The sequence below is a fragment of the Pygocentrus nattereri genome, chromosome 3, assembly GCF_015220715.1.
Source record: "Pygocentrus nattereri isolate fPygNat1 chromosome 3, fPygNat1.pri, whole genome shotgun sequence".
NCBI lineage: Eukaryota > Metazoa > Chordata > Actinopteri > Characiformes > Serrasalmidae > Pygocentrus > Pygocentrus nattereri.
Genome location: NC_051213.1, coordinates 17,183,815 through 17,203,845, shown reverse-complemented (window position 1 = coordinate 17,203,845; position 20,031 = coordinate 17,183,815). Strand labels below are relative to the sequence as shown.

The 20,031-nt window shown below is 37.0% G+C and overlaps 2 protein-coding genes across 5 annotated transcripts in view; one reads left to right on the top strand and one right to left on the bottom strand.

The window, feature by feature from the left end:
• pear1 (platelet endothelial aggregation receptor 1) overlaps positions 1-13,459 on the top strand; it is a 59,250-nt gene extending 45,791 nt beyond the window's left edge. For both annotated transcript variants that reach the window (XM_017682037.1, XM_017682036.1), the window contains 14 exons: positions 6-180; positions 1,411-1,531; positions 2,255-2,418; positions 4,690-4,792; positions 5,232-5,378; positions 6,984-7,115; positions 7,364-7,492; positions 7,845-7,970; positions 8,809-9,018; positions 9,909-10,018; positions 10,232-10,358; positions 10,467-10,529; positions 10,633-10,833; positions 12,645-13,459. In XM_017682037.1, the coding sequence (XP_017537526.1) occupies positions 6-180; positions 1,411-1,531; positions 2,255-2,418; positions 4,690-4,792; positions 5,232-5,378; positions 6,984-7,115; positions 7,364-7,492; positions 7,845-7,970; positions 8,809-9,018; positions 9,909-10,018; positions 10,232-10,358; positions 10,467-10,529; positions 10,633-10,833; positions 12,645-12,787 (1,951 nt within the window). In that variant the 3' untranslated portion in view covers positions 12,788-13,459. The remainder of the gene's footprint in view (positions 1-5; positions 181-1,410; positions 1,532-2,254; positions 2,419-4,689; positions 4,793-5,231; positions 5,379-6,983; positions 7,116-7,363; positions 7,493-7,844; positions 7,971-8,808; positions 9,019-9,908; positions 10,019-10,231; positions 10,359-10,466; positions 10,530-10,632; positions 10,834-12,644) is intronic.
• A 415-nt stretch (positions 13,460-13,874) lies between these two features.
• The window catches only part of lmna (lamin A), a 28,641-nt gene continuing 22,484 nt past the window's right edge, over positions 13,875-20,031 (bottom strand). For all 3 annotated transcript variants that reach the window (XM_017682041.2, XM_017682039.2, XM_017682040.2), the window contains exons 8-14: positions 19,132-19,352; positions 18,469-18,760; positions 17,998-18,105; positions 17,458-17,577; positions 17,269-17,328; positions 16,919-17,140; positions 13,875-15,994 (exon numbers count right to left, since the gene is read on the bottom strand). In XM_017682041.2, coding sequence (XP_017537530.1) covers positions 15,959-15,994; positions 16,919-17,140; positions 17,269-17,328; positions 17,458-17,577; positions 17,998-18,105; positions 18,469-18,760; positions 19,132-19,352 — 1,059 coding nt within the window. In that variant the 3' untranslated portion in view covers positions 13,875-15,958. The remainder of the gene's footprint in view (positions 15,995-16,918; positions 17,141-17,268; positions 17,329-17,457; positions 17,578-17,997; positions 18,106-18,468; positions 18,761-19,131; positions 19,353-20,031) is intronic.

Here is a 20,031-nt window from a genome sequence, read left to right as displayed (position 1 = left end):
TTCAGTTGTCACCCACTGAAGGGGGAGTGTACGTGCCAGCCTGGGTGGGCGGGGCTCTTCTGCAATGAAACCTGTGCTCATGGTTACTATGGTAACGGTTGCCTGGAGCCCTGCCTGTGCGTGAATGGCGGGGTATGTGACATGGTCACTGGTGTGTGTCACTGTGCGCCAGGATACACAGTGAGTGGACGTACAACATACACGCATATTACACTATATATATATATATTTATTTATTTTTTTTTTTTTGCAAACTACAATCACAGCATCCTCATTTCAGAAAACATAATTCAAGTACAGTCAATGAGTGCATTTACATGCACTTGATAAGTGTAGAAAATCAGATTTTGTCAGTAATCCAATCAACTAGTTTACATGCACTTGAGCAATCAGACCAGATCTACATGAGTCAGGCAGTAATACAGTTTCTGTTTTGCAACCAGCCAATAAACTCACAAGAAGACGTGACGTAAATGTAACATAAAATTCAAACAATAACTACCAAAACATTTACTGTAGAAATGGTGCCAAAGCTTGTTCATTGTATCCAGTTAAAAAGTAGTTATTCACAGTCAGTATGACTTGTTTTTATGCACCTGAATAAATGCTTAATATTACATAATCAAGTTACATATTTTGAGTTATGAGTATCAAATAACTATTTCACTGTTAGAGTATAAAATAGGAAAATAAAATAATTATTAGTTTACTGTAATTCAAATGGTGCCAAAGCTTGTTCATTGTATCCAGTTAAAAAGTAGTTATTCACAGTCAGTATGACTTGTTTTTATGCACCTGAATAAATGCTTAATATTACATAATCAAGTTACATATTTTGAGTTATGAGTATCAAATAACTATTTCACTGTTAGAGTATAAAATAGGAAAATAAAATAATTATTAGTTTACTGTAATTCAGAATATTTATTGATTATTTATATGTCACTAAATAAATGGGTTACTAATGGTTAATAATTCAAATGGTACTATTTAATAATCATGTGTAACTATTATATAATGATATCATTATTTAACACAATGATATAATTTGCAAGGTTATGTAAAAAGTTGTAAAATATATGTAATAACTACAGTTTATATAGTTTCATTTTAATAAACTGTTTAGACTCTTTTTCTTAATTAACAAGTAAGAATGAAATTTAAATAGTACTTGTAATTTAAAAAGAAGCTTAAGTGTTACAGTTCTTAGTATTTACATGTTCTCTTGTATATATGTATATATAGATGCTCTTTGCTATTTTCTAAAGGTAAGATTGGAGATATAGATTTTGCTCTTTATCTAGCTAGAAACACCTGTATAGATGGTGGAACTGGAAATTGGGAATTGGGAAAAGGCTCTGGCTTTAAATGTCTTTGAAGTAACTCTGTACTGTCTCCTGCTTTGTGCAGGGAACCCACTGTGAGAAGCACTGTGAAAGGGGGTGGTATGGGAAGGATTGCTCCTCTGTGTGTACCTGTGTAAACGCCATGGCCTGCTCACCTATCGATGGAACCTGCTTCTGTAAAGAGGGTAAGCTTTGATCATGAGAGTGAATCTCCCGTGGTCAGCGAGCGAGCAGGTGACTTACTGCAGGAGGGTGAATGAATAGATGAACTCTTTTGCTTCTGCTTTTGGTTCAGACTCCTGTTTTTATTTATTTTCTTCATCCTTTTCATATCTCTTCATAATCTGTCATAATTCTATCATCTGTGTATCTGTCTAGCTAGCCATTTACAACAGTACTAATGAAAGAAAGGAGGCTAGAGCCTTTTTTTACCATGTCATAAAACATTTTAAGTGGCACATTCAGATTCTGTTAATGTTCCCTTGCTACTGTGTTTTCTATCACTCTATAAAAGAAGCACAATACTTCCTTTTATTGTTAGATGCACTGTGTTTCTAAGCAAGCTTGTGTACACATTCAGAATATGAGAATTCACATTGAAAAGCATGTATTATTGGTTTATTTAATTATGAAACATAAAGAATATATATATATATATATATATATATATATATATATATATATATATATATATATATGTATATATGTTTTTATGTTTTCAAAATGCTAGTTTGTGACAAAAATGCTACTGTGGTCATGGACTAATCAGCCTAGTCTAGGACTAAATTGTAACATGAATGGTATTTTCTCACTGATTCCCTTCTGATTCTTTATCTTTATTAGGACTAAATTCAGTCTGAATGAAACCATTTCATTATCTGTACATGTCTGTGGCTGCTTGTTTACAGGTTGGAGGGGTTTGGACTGTTCCATTGCATGTTCAGAAGGGACATGGGGTCCAGGCTGCAATGCCACATGCCAGTGTGCTAATGGGGCACAGTGTAACCCAGTGGATGGCTCATGTACATGCACAGCGGGCTGGAGAGACACACTGTGTGACCAGCCCTGCCCGGTTAGTCATATTACATATTACAGTAAGCAGAACTCTTTTAGTGTCAGCAGCAGGAGCCAGAGCTAGGCCTCGCTGATGGTTTTCTCCACTCCACTGCGTCCCAGTGCATGAGTCATTACCGTAATAAGAGGTTTTGTCTTTTGTTTGGCTTTGCTAGGTGCAATATTTGCAGTATCATGTGAAACTGATAAATAACAACGATGTCATAGTCATACAAAAGACTAGTCTTGATTAAAGAGCGGTACTCCTGCTTCAAACTCACCTGAACTACTAAACATCCGGGGCAGTGATACTCAAGGTCCAGGGTTGAGAACGACTGTTTAAACTATTAGAAAGCTCTACCTACCCTTAACACCTTGACATACTATCAAGGTAGGCTCACAGAAATGGTCCAAAATTACCTGGAAAAAATATCACAGAACTAAGGTATGAGTTAAAGGAGAATTCTGCTGTTTTTTTATTTCTGCATAATTCACAATATGGTTAATTTTTTGAGAAACTGCAACACAAAACTAACGATATCACTTACTTTCCAAAATGACCAGTGAGCCTATACACATCCTCTTTATATGTTATATTAATAATGATATTGCTAAACTTAAAAAAAAAAAGTTTTGGGGTATATTTTGCATCACAACAACCTAAAATAGATCAAAACTATGTCAAATAGTGTCTCAAGCCTGAGGCAGCATATTAGTAACCATTTCATCTTATGCGAAGGAGCTTTTAGAGCCTTTAAATGCTTTAGATATCTGGTTCCTTATTAACACCACTACAAACATTTCTGACTCAGAAAGTTTCTCTACAATGGATCATTTCAGTTAAACCACTGTGAATGACTTCGGTTCACATCTTAATGAATTAATTATGTAGAAAGATTGAAAAATCAATGGAATATTCTTTTAATTACGTTTTTGCCACATAGCTGTGAGCCTCAACATTATATTCACGGCTAATAAATTCAATGACTAAGATCATCAGAAAAAACAGCATTTTAACCAGTTTTGATATATTTTGATATATTCCTCTAGTATTTACATAATATATAACCATAAATTGTTTTTTTCTGTTTGTATGAAATGGGTAATGTTTGTCAACCACAGTTAAATACACATACTAACACAATCAGATCGTCCAGAGAGAAAGAGGCGGAGAGTGAGAGTCAGGTTGTGTTCTGACCTGACAGAGCATTTTCTGAATAGTGAGATGGAAGAGCAAGTGTATCTTTGTGAATATACCTTCCTGACTTGATCGCTGCACTGTGTGCTTGGGTACATATTTAAGGCACACAGGAACTAAACTTTGGTCCCTATAACAATGATCTCATTATTACAACGTTTTCTTTTTTTTAATTTTGCCGAGTGTTGATGTAATGGCTTGTGTGTCACACATGACAAGATCTGTTTTGTTTTGTCTGGATACAGAATGCACACACTAACAAATGTTCACATAAGTCAGTATGCTTACCCACAGCCTGAGCACATTACCTTCACTTACTGAGTACAATAAAAAAGGAAAAACAAATCTGAATCCAAGCCATAGGGGCTGAATCCTGTGTTTCCTTCTTATATAAATTTACTAATATTTTCTTACAACATAGAAATTACAGTATTACCATTATGAATTAGTTTATTCCAAAACGCAATATAGACCACTTTCAAGAATTTACATTTTTCATGATGTACATTGTAGGGAGTGAGCTTTAAACATACAAGAAATATCAGTGCTATATTATGATGAATACCACCTTCATTAGAGCAATAAAAACTTGTTACAAATGGATATCTAGCATTTTGCAATGAAACTTTTCATATGTAAATAGCAGTATTTCTCTATCAGTGTGGTTGCATTGCTTTTGCCTTCAAAGTTGAACTCCACAATGAACATGAATTACTGCTACAGTTGTCCATTTTTTGTTTTTTGGCACTACAACAAGGCCTTGAGGAAACCGCATCTACTAAAACCTGATAATGTTCCTTTTGTTGGTAATGTGATGGTGCTGTTTCAGCAGTCCTTGACTGGGCCTCTGAATAGCTCTTCTTTCATGGAAAATAGCACATATTGAATGAGAGCGCAAAGTGACAGTTCAACCTCATTGAAGGCTATCATTAAGTGGAATTCTATTTCTACTTTGTGCACATTATGCCTGGTGATCATTCAGCTAAAATGAAGGTAGTTATTAGATGAGGACTGTGTAATTTCTCTCCTGTCAGCTGACTGCTCTGTATTATTGAGTCCGTGTTTTTCCATATACTGCTGCTTCTTAAACAGGTTGGCACCTACGGCCCAGGCTGCCAGCACAAATGCGACTGTCTCCATGACAAGGGGTGCCACAGCGTGACGGGACAGTGCCTGTGCCTGCCCGGCTGGACAGGTAAGACTTTAATAGAGTGGAGCACAACAGATTTGGAGAAAGGTTTAGAAAGTGAAGGATAATAGGAACTTTATGTTTACTTTGTTCATTAATGAACTGTATTGGTTGCAACCAAATCTTACAATGAAACATGGAAATATTAAATGTGATAAAACTGTTCAAGACTCAGTAAAATACTTGTTTTAATTGTGTGAAAGATGAGATGTGGGGTCACAGTTTAGGTTGGGAGTGCTGATGTTTAAAATACATAATAAAAATATACAAAGTACAGTCATATTAAATGCTATATATAAAAATAAAACAAAGCGGCAAGCACACGTATTAACATTTACAGTTGCAGTACAGTTAAAATATGAAAGCAGGGTGTGCTGCAGGACCTTCAGATGCCCTACATCTTTAAGTTGTATATATTTCTCCAGTGTTGCTCTCTCTTGTGCAGGTCCACGGTGTACGGAGCAGTGTCCACAGGGCTCATGGGGTCATCAGTGTAACCAGAGCTGCTCCTGCCTCAACAGCGCCTCCTGTCTGCCAGACAGCGGCACCTGCTTATGCAAACCTGGCTACTGGGGAGCTCAGTGTCAGCATGGTGAGAGTTGCACTGCTACTCACTTACTGTGGCTCAGTTCACTCTTCGGTTTCAATTCTAGTTAAAACCAGCTCCATATGTATATATGTCTACTCCCTATATATCTCATTTAGTCATATATTTCTTTGTTCTATTGTGCATTAAGCAAAATTTATTATGTGCATAACTGGAGAGTGAAAAAATAATTTTTTTTTTTTTAAATTTCAGTTTGAAAAAATGAAGAAGGTTTGTTGCATGGCATGTCAAAGCAAAATTATTACTGATTCAAGATCAGTTTTGCAGATAAACAGTGAGGTTGAGCCTAAAAGCTATGTAAATACAATAATGTGAAAAGTCTTGGGCACCTGAGAAAAAAATTAGATTTAAAAATTAATTATCGGGGCAGTGAGTATTTATTTCCTCAGAACATTAATATAATAATATAATTCCCTCAGAACACTGATATATCGCTGTTGACGGAACAAAACCTCATATCTCCAAAATGATAACTTTACAGGAGAAGGAAAAAATCCACTTTACTTTTAATGTAAGTCAACAGAACCAGAATTCATTTTGGGTCCTTTCCTTTAGCCCCTGCTTCATGAAATGTACACACTGTAAAGGGCAACAGGCATTTGCAAATTATGTCAAAAACTGAGAAGTGTCAAAAATGGAGATAAGATAAAAGGTTTTCCTCTGACAACGATATGTAACATGTAACATTAATACAGTAAGTAGGGATTTTATGTATGCCAGTGTGTTTTATTAAACCATTTCCAAACCTCTCCTTGAAGAAGCCCAGTATTATTTGCGATCATCATCCAACACATGGTTTGGCTAATCAGTACTTCACTATGTTAAATCAGGTGTTCTGCTGATGGGATTTAATAAATCAATAGCTGAGGCATTCAGAAGAAATCTGGAATCAAACTTCACACATCAAACTTGCTCACAAGGCTCACAACGGCTTTTGCCCAGTATGTACTATGTAGAACATATATGAATTAAATGCTAATATAATAAGATGTGAATTTAGATAATTACTTCATGCTAAATAAATTGCATAACAAAGTATTAACAAAGTGTTTACTGGGCATTATTACAGCTAATAATACAGTTGTTAGTGGGTAGCACATAAAAGACGGCCAGTTATGTACTAATACAAGTCCATGTTATAACGTAATAAATTAAGCTTAAACAATTTAGGAGTGGGATCTTTAAACAAAGAACAATAGACAAAATAAATGTTATATATTATTTATCTACTAAATATATAGATATGATACAATTATGCAAAAATCATGCTTTCCTCACCACCAATAACCACTTACCTTAGCCTGATAAGCTTATTTGTACATCTACATCCTGAAGCATATTATTCAGGAATTATATGTAAAGCAGTGCCAGAGGTTTTATTAAAGGCATTATTACCATATAGTTGAATAATGAAATATAAACGGTAAGCTTTATCTGTTTGTCTAGGATGGGACATTATGCCTAATATTTCATATATTATACAGAAATGGCATTAACAGTAAAATAACTGGTTTGAATTGTTTCTTAATGTTAATGGATGTGAGCTGTTTATAGGCTAATGCTGTATAAACCTCATGTTTCTTCTCTCAGTGTGTAGTCAGGGCGTTTATGGGGACAAGTGCAGCCAGATGTGCCCTTCATGTGGCCATTCCACCCCTTGCCACCATATCACAGGCCAGTGCCAGTGTCTGCCCGGCTATAAAGGACCAACTTGTGACCAAGGTTAAATATAAATACAATGCACACACTATGTATGATAATTATAAAGTAGAGTAATGAATACAAGCCTGATTATTGTCTACTTTCAGTAAGCAGTGAAAAGTCAACCATGATTTTAGGACATAATCTATAGTTTATCCAAAAGGCAATTGCATTTCTTTTTATTTTTGTATGGACAAATGACATCAAGACAGTATTTATGAATCGTATTTATGAATATTTAATAACCCCTCAATTCTTGTGATTTGCAGTCTGTCCTGTAGGCCACTATGGAAAGCAGTGCCTTGGTGTTTGTAGGTGTACCAACAATGCAACATGCCATCACCAGGATGGCTCATGTCACTGTCTTCCCGGCTGGGCTGGAGTAGACTGCTCAGTGTGTAAGTCACTGTGCTCTACAGCCATTACACAATTTTTAAAATTAGAATGTATTTTTCTGTGAAAGCCTTCACATATTAAGCACCTTTACTCTAACATTTGAAAAGGTGTGGCGTACATACATTCTGTAATTAATTTTGATTTCGAAATGCTGAAAATTATTGTATGGTTTTGTAGATTGTAAATCCTAAAATGTGACTAAATATTTTGCTGGAGATATGGGTGTCATATAACCTTTGTACCAGTAAATTGACTATACCTGTATATCCTAATGAGAATGATTATGCTGATAAGCTGCTGGTCTAGAACTCCTAGTGCTGACAAGGTTAATAAATAGTTTCACCTCTCTTGCAGTGTGTAAAGCAGGGACATTTGGAACTAATTGTGCTCAAACATGTTCATGCCCTCCAAACCACTCCTGTGACCCTCATACTGGTGCCTGTGCATGTGAGCCTGGACCAAGCGTGGACTGTACACAAGGTATTCAGCACTGCTCACACAGTCCAAAGTCCTTTCAGCTGTAAGGATTTAAAAATATGTTAAATTGGTATTAAATTTAATTAGTTCAGTTGCTTGTTACCACATGAAGTTTTAGAGGCTGACGAGCCATTTTTTACAGTGTATAAATTTTAAATGTTTTAATTAACAGTATTGTACATTAAATGATAGCGCTGTTCATAAGGACAAAATCATACAGCTTAGAACTACATTAGAGAGTTTAAATTAGACTATGGATAAATCAATATTTGCACACTGTGCATATGTGCAATTCTTTCTTCAGCAAATCTTTTTATTTATTCATTTGCTTGATTACTTATTTTAAGAATTTATTCTTTTATTTTTAGTGAAATACTTTCTAAGAATTATAGTGAATTACACAATTATAAATTATACTGTATGTTTACACTCTCAGAAGAAAAGGTACGACTCTGCCCTCAGGGGTACATCTCAGTACCTTTAATTAGGGAACATAACTGAACCATAATGCACTGAAATAATATTTTCTAAGTTGTACTGACTCCACACACACCGTCTTGCTGCCAGGCTTTTTATTAAATGGTTCTGTTTTTAAAAAATTGTTTATAAAAAGATACAAATATCTACTTTTCCACTAGGAAAAAATTATTTAAGATACACGGCTGGATCTTAAAACCGCTGTTGTACCTTTGAGGGAACGTTTACACTGTTTGTACCTTGACGAACGAATCATGTACCTGCATGGTAGCTTTATTTCTAACAGTGTACAGTCTTTACCTGGTTACTGTAACACTGTATAGGACACTGTTTGTTGAAAACTTCTTTGTTTTTCCTGATTCAGAGCGGGTGGTCAGTGTGATGGTGCCTGTGTCACCAGTGGAAAGAGACTCGTGGGGGGCTATTGCGGGTATTGTGGTACTGGTGATGCTGGTGGTGCTGCTGCTGTCCTTGCTGTTGCTGTACCGCCGCAGACAGAAAGACAAACAGAGTAACACTCCCACTGTGTCCTTCTCCTCCACGCGCACCGTCAACTCTGAATACGCTGTGCCAGGTAAAAGCCACTAGAGCTTCATTTAGCTTAAATCAGCATTATGTAATTATTTTTAATCAAATTTTAATATATATTTTAATAGCATCACTAAGTCAAAACAAAGTAATATTGTATGCACACCATATTATACTGTTTTTTATCTCTTGACTCAATAATGCTATTTTTGACCTGCCTCCAGTCATCATCTAAAACTTGAATTGATAAGTCAGGTGAGATTTTGCAGGAGTTCAGACCATGTCTCTACATCCAACTTGATGTTTAGGTCTCAAATACAAAATCAGCATTTACTGATGAAAATGTGATGACAGAATTTGATTATTCTGTTACATTTTTGTGAGCTCCCTTTGAATGCTCTCTTAATGCGCTCGCAAACATTGGACTGATCCATTCACAAGGGTCTGAAGCACAAACACATTACAGAATGTTCTTTAACACACTAGGCTTTTGCACATTTCCACCAGAGAGTCTCTAAATCCCCAAATCTTTCATAACTCAGCTTTAACGTTAATGTGTAATTACCATATAAACATGATGATAACATGAAAGCATTTAGAAAGGTAATACCCCTTTTACATGAGGATACACATCCAAAATCATAGTACAATGGAATATAGAAAGACTTTTGTAAAGGTGACAGGAGTTTTGTGATACTGTAATAAGAACACAATGTGTAATGGCAGCCAATTCTCAGCAACAGATGCACAATAGCTTTTGGTCTCTCATTGTGGTGCTGTAGGTCCATTCATGTGTCTGACTAAAGTTAATATAATAATAATTATATATAATATATAATTCTTTTTTCAATATTTTCTTTTTTTGTTGATTTGCAGTATTCAAGAAATCTTGTTTTTTTCTCTTTTTTTTTTTTTTTTTTTGCTTTTTTGCTTTAGATGTTCCACACAGCTACCATCATTACTACTCAAACCCCAGCTATCACACACTCTCCCAGAACAGACCTCCTTTACCCCATGTCCCCAACAACCAGGACCGCGTCATCAAGGTAAATGATGTTATGATAGTGACTTTACTTAGACAAAATATTTTTCCTGGCCAGGCATGGTTTTCCGATTAAGCAGTGGAAATCACTGCTTAAAAATGTCTACAAATTGACTGTCGGGACTCAAGACTCTTTTGTACCATAAAATTTACCTGATTTAATAAGTAGAACTTTTTCTTTGTTATTGTTTGTTTTATTATTTTTTTATTGTCCCAGAACACCAATAAACAGCTATTCTGTAGCCTGAAGAACATGGAGCGAGAGAGAAGAGGCCTGTTTGGTGTGGAGACTAACGCTACTTTACCTGCTGACTGGAAACACCAGGAGCCTCCTAAAGACCAAGGCACGTCTCATCACTTTGTTTTTCATTAGGCAATTAATATTAATATCTCATTCTTCCTTTAGTGAATTTGGCTTGTAGTTTGAATTCTTCTCACTCACTGCATTGCAGGAGCTTTTGGAATAGACCGTAGTTACAGCTACAGTGCCAGTCTTGGGAAATACTACAACAAACGTAAGTGCTATTTACACTAGATATGTTCTTTGCTTGTGATTACAAATTAACATGAATGAGTGATTAATTCTTAGTGTGCCTTCTTTCCTCCTTTTTTTTACAGAGTTAAAGGACTCCTGCGTTGCTGTGAGCAGCAGTTCTTTGAACAGTGAGAACCCATATGCCACCATAAAAGATCTGCCTGGTCTTCCTCCATGCCCTCCCGAGAGCAGTTATATGGAGATGAAATCTGCTGTTCCTCATGAGAGATCCTACACAGAGATCAGCCCTCCAGCCATCCCCTCTACCAGCGTTTCCTCCAGAGGTAGCCCATACTGTCCCACATTTATCTCCCTAAGAGGGGGGTAAGAGGAGTTAAGGCCAGAGCCCATAAGTGTGTGTGAACCCCCCCAAAAATTTGCAAAACTACGTTCCAAAGGCATGAATTATAGTTTCTTATCAGCAGCGATGGACTTGAGAACTAAACTAAATCTGGCAAGTCTGCTAGCTTACTGTCCAACTGTACCTGGGAGAGAGGGGTGGATTATTAGAGGAAGTTATCATTTGCTACCTCAAATAATTTTTCAGAAGCTGCTTAGACCAGTAAGTGTGCATTAATTCTTCCTAGCGCTCAGTGCCAATGTATGCATGTTTTAGTGCTGATAGAAGAGTGGGTTGTCTTCTCATGGAGAATAAATGTAGTGTGGGCTGAAGTGCTGGAAAAGTACAGAGGTCACCCGAGTGCAGAGGGAGAGGAAAAAAGGCAATAATAGCAGAGACGGGAGCTAAAAAGAGGGGGTGAGAGTGTCTCAACATCTGTCTGAGTAACTACAATACCTGTAATGAACTAGTTCATGCAGTTCAGTTTAACTTTCTTCACCACTTAAAAAAAGAATCTGTACATCATTTCCAAATGATTAAGAAGAAGATTATATCTATATCATTTTATATTTACTTACTTTTAGAATAAATTGAGTTCATCCATTTTGCAAGCCATGTTGCCACAGCTTTGGAAGAATACTTAGGATCATTGTTTTGCTGGAAGACCTAGTTTTGGCTGATGTCTTGAGGTGTTGCTTCTACATCATCCTTCCTTATGATGCTCTCTGTTTTCTAAAGTGCACCAGTCTCATTTCTGTGGAGCCCTGCTGGTGACATCCCAAATAAGTACTTAGTAAAGCGTTGAAACAAGATAATTAACTTGTGCCCTAAGATCATGCCCTATTAAGCTGTGGTCAAGGCTTTAGTATCTGATTTCCACACCGTATTAAGATATGGCCATGCATTAGGAATTTGTTCTCAAGCCTTACTAAGTCATGGCATTATTCTTACTTAGACAGGATTTAATCAGCAGGGTTCCATACATTTCCAGCAAAACACCCTCATAACATAATTCTGCTATCCCTATGTTTCAGTTTGGATGGTGTTTTTTGGGTTAAAAGCCTCAACCTTTTTCATTCACACGTAATACTGATCATTATGGCCAAACAGTTCAATTTTTGTTTCATCTGATCAGAGTACACTCCTCCAAAAGGTTACATCTTTGTCTTTGGGCCTTTTTCCCCCCCAACTCTTTCATTGGTTCCATTTTAGTTGTCTTACGATTCAGACTCATTTTTGCCTATTTCCTGAACGACACAGTGTCCCAAGTTTTTGGTATTTGACTTTTTTGTGGTCCTGGCTGTGTTGCTAGGATTTTTCCAAGGCATCAAGGGCAAAAAGGCATTGGCTTTGAAGATAGACCATTAAATACGGCCAAAGGTGCATTCATTTAATCCCTAATTAAGGCAGGAGGCCAATTTCTGAAATATTTCAAACCTTTAAAATATACGGCAAGATATTCTCACATAGTTGCCTACAGGACACATGAGGTCATTACATTTATTAATGAATAAACTTATACATCATATGATACAGTGATACCCTCATATATTTGGAAATGACTTTGATATTGGATTTTATTAGTATTGCCCAGCTCTAGTATTAAATCCACCCAAGGATTATGCACCTTGTTTCTCACAGACATTTGAATGAGTTGAATAATGGCTATTTATGGAATATTTTATGAGACAGGAGCAAGCAATGTGCCAGTTATTGTTTGGTTTGGACCTGAAGTGTTCCATCTCCATTTTTCAGAACAATGTCCCCTTGGAAACGTTCTGGAACAGGAGCCCCAGAACCATTACGACCTGCCAGTCAACAGCCACATCCCAGGACATTATGACCTGCCACCAGTGCGCAGGCCACCTTCTCCATCGCCACGGAGACTGCCCCACTGACCCCAATGAAGTGTAAAGACTGAATGGAGCAGACTTCTTTGAAGCAGATCAACGTCCATAATCACTTCTGTAGCTTTCTCACAAAACAGAAGTAAATGCTATCCTCTTTTTGGATAGTAAAGTAATAGACGTTTGGAAAGGAAGATAAAGATAACTATACAGCATTTGCAAGGGAGCTCTTTGGAATGTTAAAGGAAGTTACACTTCCTGATCTAAGACTGACTTCTCATGACCAAGATCCAGATATGGGTAAAGTAAGCTGGACCTTGAACAGCCCAAATGCAGTCCATACAGAGCTTTTACAAAGTTGCAAAAACACAACACTGCCATCTGCTGAACTGAATGGTGACTATACAAAACACTAAGAATAGCTGAACCCATTTTCTCAGTTCTTTAAAGCATGTCTCTATACAACAAAGTTTTGATTGCTTTGCATATTGATTTTCTGAGGTATGGTGTGGTATTATTTGGGAGTTTGGAATTCTTAAATACAATAGAACTATCAAGAGGTAAATATTAAATTTCTCGTCACAGCTATGTAATCTGCTTTGGATGTTTTTTGTCAGGTTTTACATTTTCCAATGCATTTACATTATACAACCTCTGCTTTGAATGTCAGTTGAATGTAATCTTTTAAGAACTGTAAATATTGTAAATAAAGCTTGGATGAGATTTTGATGTAGTCATTTTTGTCATAGCATGCTCAGACAGATGGATGACAGATCAGAGCCGCAAAAGATAGCACACTAACTCAAAGTGGCTCTTGTTGATCCAGCTGCAGTTTTAATAACAGAATAAGAAAGCAGGACATTTTTTGGCAGAAGGCAAATCACAAAGCTAAAATATTTGCCTCGCCTACAACTACACTCGATCCCTTTAATGAGGTCAGAACTGCAGCAACTATGGCATTGCTTCTGAAGGTCTGTTAACTTTTCAAACACTTGGAAAGGGCAAGTCCTCAAGAAATGAACCACAAAAAGGTCTTTTTTTTTTTTTTTTACTGAATGAATTCAAGGCACTGTTGTGTACACATTTTACATCAGTAATGGAATTCCATATTCAGTAAATATTAGTCATTTCTTTTTTCTTTTTTTTTTTAAAAAGTGCTTTATAAAGCAATGCAATGCAAACTTGAACTACAAAAAAGCAAAAAAAAAAAAACTATTACCGTTACATGAACAACAGACTTTTAAGATCCTGAGGAGATTAAAAATATATATATATATATATATATATTCCTAAATGCAAGCATGATCCCCCTTCACTCAGATGTACAAAAAAAATGTCTTTGGATCTTACAAAACAAAAAGTATTCATATGAATGTCTGCTAGACAATCAATTCTCATCAATCTATCAAATGTATTTCCATTTCAAAAGTGGTATCAGTGGTGCCGATTTACTTTTACTCAAATGGCAAAAAAAGCTGAAAATAGATTGCATTGCTCTACATGACCAAAATACATATCTTACCACTACCATTGCAGAATAATAAAATGGGCGAAATGTTTCAGCCAAGCAAGGAGTGTCCAATCTCATGTAGAGGTGGAGGACACCCCAGAAGTCATAGCAAGAATGTGGTGCGAGAAAACTAACATATCAGCACTTTCAACTGTCCATGGAAGAGCATACAACTCCATCATTCAATCTACCACACAGGTCCAACTAACACCTCCCAATGAAGTTTCACTTACACGCACACACACACACACAATCTATTTGCTGCATATAACATCAGGAACATGTTAACATTCAGTAAATGCACAGTAATTGTGTATTAAATGTGCAGAAATGTGTTCTCTGTAAAGGAGGTCATTTATACTTGGGAAAATCATGATCATACACACATAATATGGCCAAATGTCTGGACACTTGCTTATCCAATGTTCCTTCCAAAATCAAGTGTATGAAAAAGGTTTGTCCCCCTCTGCTGCAATAACTATGTATACTCTTTGAGGAAAGCTTTCCACTAAATGTTGGAACATTGCTATGAGGACTTGACTACAGTGAGGAGCAGGAGCACTAGTGAAATCAAGTATTGATATTAGATTATTCTGGATCACATATGCCACTCCAACTCATGCCAAAGGTATTGTATGGTGCTCCATCACTCAGTCATCACATCATCGCAGTTCAATGCCAAAGGGCTTGACACCCCTCTACCCTACACTTGGCATTTAATACAATCTTAGGCTCATGTGCAGCTGCTTCACACAGCATCCTGTTCTATTCTTCTCTATGGAGACTATACAAGCTATTTGAGTGCACCTGAATGCTCACAAGAGGTACTCAAAATATTTTCTACAACTACCAAATATTGATAAACAAAAAAATAGTCCTTGAGGACCTATGGCCAAAGCCCACATAAACCACACTTTGTCCCTCTGGTCTGAAAACTTCCAAAAGCAATTACTTCCATACTTGTCTCTTTTTTCTTCTTCTGTATTTTTTATATTCCCCATTATTTCTTCAGTATGAGAACACTATCTTAGGAGTACCATTTCAACAGTACATTTAAAGCTGCACATTACATTCTTAAAGGCACTATAAAGGCTTTTTAAACAGAAGAATGCAGTCAAAAGTCTTACTTTAAGACTGTATTAACTGCACTGCATGATTTCAGAATGTACATGTTCATAATTAGTGTTGCAAATTTGTCCTCTGAAGTGAATGATGACAAATGTTTGGTAAAAGTGGCAAAAGATGGCTTTACAGTACGTTCAAGTACACTCCTGATTCTATTTGAGTAAACCTGCTGACAGGGAAACCATGATGTGCGTGTTGAGTTGTGACAGCATTTGATAGATGGCAGATCTTCGTCTTTGGATAGGTTTCAAGTGCTCTGCTAATCCCTCTTCTTGAACATGGCTATTGAAAAGCAGCTGCCAAGCCCACATGCAAGACTAACCTAGACTACTGTATATATACAAACCCTATATAATACCCAAGCTGCCTTCATGCCCTCAGCCATACAAAAGCTATTAATCTATTCTGCAGATTATTACATACAAAATAAGACTGATTTAAGTATAAAGTATGAAAAAAAATAAATCTCCATGGCTATATGTTAGAAAAAAAAAAAAAAAAAAAAAAAAAAAAAAAAAAAAAAAAGTGTCTCCCAGTTTTCACATAGTGCTTTCTGTAATGGGTAGACGTCATGGCTGCTCCTGGATCTACATGATGGAGCAGTTCTCTGGTTTAGGACCTCCCTGTAGAGGTAGAGAGGTAGAGAGGTAGAGAGGTAGAGAGGTAGAGAGATAGAGAGATAGAGAGATAGAGAGATAGAGAGATAGAGAGATAGAGAGATAGAGAGATAGAGAGATAGAGAGATAGAGAGATAGAGAGATAGAGAGATAGAGAGATAGAGAGATATGACAGGAAGATTAAGAACCCATAGAAAAAGTACAAGATAATACTTTTTGCTTTTAAATATTCACTAATGTTCAGAAGTTTGCAATCACTTGCCATTTTAACATTTTTTGTTATTTTATACATACACGTTACATATACAATATTCATTTTATTATTTATAGCTGATGTTATACGTTGTGGAACGGGCGTGTCAAACTCATTTTAGGTAATGGACCACAATACACTCCAATTGTCAAGTAAGACAAAGAAAAAAGAAAACAAAGAAAAAAGGTTTAGCAGAGTTGGGTTTAATTTCTTTTCATTTATCTGGCACATTCTAAAAGAAAAAAAAAATTGACTGATCAAATTTCACCTACAAAACAGATAAGACAGACCAAAGCTGGTCAGTGTAACACTGGACGTAGATGTGTTTTAGTAAACCTCAAAAACACAAAAAAGCTCCCTTCATCATTCTGCACATATCTAAAATGTATTTATTTTAATTTAAAGCTTCCTTATTGACCTACTATTGATTTAAGATGTCTAACAAGACGAAAATATTAGATTTTATACATATATCTACAACCAAACATGTTTTATACTATAGAAAACAGGTGTTCTTATCTTTTAAACAATAATTCTGAACTTCTGAACATTAGTGTATAAAACTACAGAAAAGTATGCAAACTGAAATAAAGTAAAAATATAAAAATATTAAAATAAAAATTCTTACTGATAATGTTTTGTATAGTGTATATTTTCTCATATGTTTCATTCAGTACCTGTCTGGGTTTGTCACTACCCATGATGAAGTGGGAGTGGGAGACCAATCCCTCAGGCAGTCCTCCTCCTCCGCTGCTGAAAGAGCGAGAAGCACTGGACACTCCAGAGCTCGCAGACACACAGCTGCCTGCGTTCCTGTCTGATGGCTGACCACAGGAGCCACAGATCACTGTGCGGCTGCGCAGGTTATACTCACTGTCCCCACATGTACTGTGAGCTGCCTGCAGGGGGAGACAGAGGGAAACCAATCAGAGAGGAGGCAGAAAACAGTAGGGAGGTATGGGCTGAAATCCAGCCGTTAACCCTTTAAAAGTTTTCAGTGTTAATGTCAGAGTGAAGGATTACTGACCATTTCTTCATCATCTTCTTCCTGGAATAATGTGCGAGTGACTTTCCTCATTGCCATCTCCTACACAGACAAGAGAGAGAAATAAATGAGCTAAAGCTATTTCTGAACATGTTCAAGAATAAGTTGTGGTTTTATACAGCTGGTTAATTCCTGAACAGCAATGCCAGCAAAAATTGGTCTAAGACCCACCTCTCCATTGGCACTAATCAGAGTGGTCTGGAACAGATCTCCAGTTCCCCAGGAGCTCTGAGTCTTCCACACCAGATCAGAAGGAGGGTTATGAGTCCCACCAGCTCCAGCAGCCCAGATCTTCACACAGAGAGAACAAGAGAGGGAAATGATTAAGGTGCAGTGCAGGGTTGTGATGATTGTTGCTTCTGATGATGCTTCTGTTTGTTCTATTTATGTTCTTGAGTTTATACTCATGTTCTTAATTTTTAAAGGAATCATATTTAAATAACGCACAAGATAAAAAAAATAATAACGTACCAGGTGAAAATTTCTTGCCTCAACAAATCTATCAATGTGTAGTTTACAACATCATGGCCAATATATAATGCTATAACAGTATATAAAACAGAAGTTAATTGCTACTGTTGCTCCTAAACAGAAGTTAGGCTCCTATTTATAAATGTCAAATAAAGTCAGAGAGAAGCTTTTTATTAATCATAGCTGGTTCAAATTACACTTTTACTACAGTTTTACTTGGGGAGTATGCTGATAACTCACCGTTACTGACTGTCCAGCTTTAAGCGTGAACTTGGGTGGGAACTTGTAGACAATGGGGGTACTGGTGCCCACCTGCCTCTTCACCTGCCAGTGACCCAGAGTCTGGTCCTGAGAGGAAGCAAAACAAAAACAGAAAAAGACTAAAGTAACAGCATTCAAACAGTTTACAGTAGTTTGCATTCTGCATGTACAATGCCAGGTTTCTTACCAAGTAGACCCCTTTATACAGTATATTTATTATACTGTATTTGGGCCTTAACCTTTATTACTACATTACTTCACTGTTGAGTACTCAATTATAATTTAGTATTTTGTATCACACTGTACTGGTTAACTGCTCACTTGGTCACTTGCAACGTATGGTCAAGTAAACACTGGCTTGAGGCCCTGAAGCAACACTGTTTTATTCTATTGTATACTTGTATATGGTTGGGATAACAACAAAGTCGTACTTGATCTCTGTCCTCTAACCTGGTCAGCTTTATTGCTGAGGCGAATGTATTTGCCCTCCAGATCCACCTCATCCACAGTGATGCGGCCGCTGGCTGAGGCTTGCTGGGTTATGCGGGTACGAGTGACCGTCCCTCCTGCCACACTTGATGCATCGCTGTCCGTATCATTGAGGCGGCGTTTCTTCGCGCTACCAGAGGAGTTGCGGCTGGTGCTGCTTTGAGCTAGGCGAGTCTGAGCATGTGTGCCAGAGCCTGAGGAGCGAGTGACCGATACGACCCGGGTAGGAGGAGGACTCGGGGAGAGACGAAGCCTGGAGAGACACAGAGACAGAAATTATAAGATTATTTGATCTACATACAAACACTGTACAAATCTACATATTTAGGCAGTAAAAGTATTTTTTCCTTGAAAATCACTATTTTACATTAGAATAACCACAAATGTATATTTACACAGAAAAAATATCCAGAATGTCTAGGATGGAACATAAGCATTAATTGGCCCACCCAGGTGTTGGATGGTGACTACACAAACATGGTTAAGCTAACACACAGACAAAAAAAAAAAGAAAAAAAATTTGCATTTATTCTAATATGTTCCAACACATGCTGCCAAAATTAATAGCTTCTCATAAAAAATGAAGCCAAATTTGTGAGCTCATATCTGCACCTCTATCCTCACCTCTCTTCCTCTCCCTCCAGCAGTTTCCTGTAGGCGCTGATCTCCATGTCCAAAGCCAGCTTGATGTCCAGCAACTCTTGGTACTCATCCAGCTGCTCTTGCATACGCTGACGCATTTCCGACATCTCTCTGTCTTTCTCCTCCAGGCGCCGACGCATAATATCCCTCTCTCGGGACAGAGCCTCCTCCAGCTCACGCACTTTAGCCTCTCGAGCAGCCAGCTAATGCATGCAAAAAAAGATAGGTAGATGTATGTTATTGATTCCCAGAAGACATTTGGGTCTCTAAATCTAAGAAAAAAAGCTATCAGACCCTGGGAGTACAAGAATGCAGTAAGCACCTTAAAGCATGGTACAGGTCATGGTTCTTTTATCTTTGGGGTATATTTACAAACATATGAGGAAACAAACTAAACTATGTTTTACTCTATGCATGTAGTTTTCAGCAATGCTGAATGACTGGTTAGTTTTTTGACGTGTATTAATGGAGCTGTGTGTGGGCTTTTGCTTTCCAGATGGTGGTGCTGTTGAGCTACTGACTCACACTGGGAAAAGACTGTAACTAAAATAGGAGAAAAAAACGAAAAGTCCCTGCAGAAAGGGAAAGTTCATTTCTTCACCAAGACCACTGAGCTAAACACTGATTGCATGGGTACATTCCCATTGAGTCATACAGAAAGCTTCTTCCTGGAAGCATTCAGACATCAAATAATAGCCTGTTCCACTGTGTCATTATTGTAATTTAGTAAATATTCAATAAGTCATCCATACAGCATATAAAGTGTAAGGGGGGAAGGGCATGGCTGAATCTTACTGCTAAATCCTGTTTAACAAAGTAACAGTTACAAGGTGCTCATACAGAGCTCAAAAGGTACCTTGTTAGAAATGACACAATACAAAA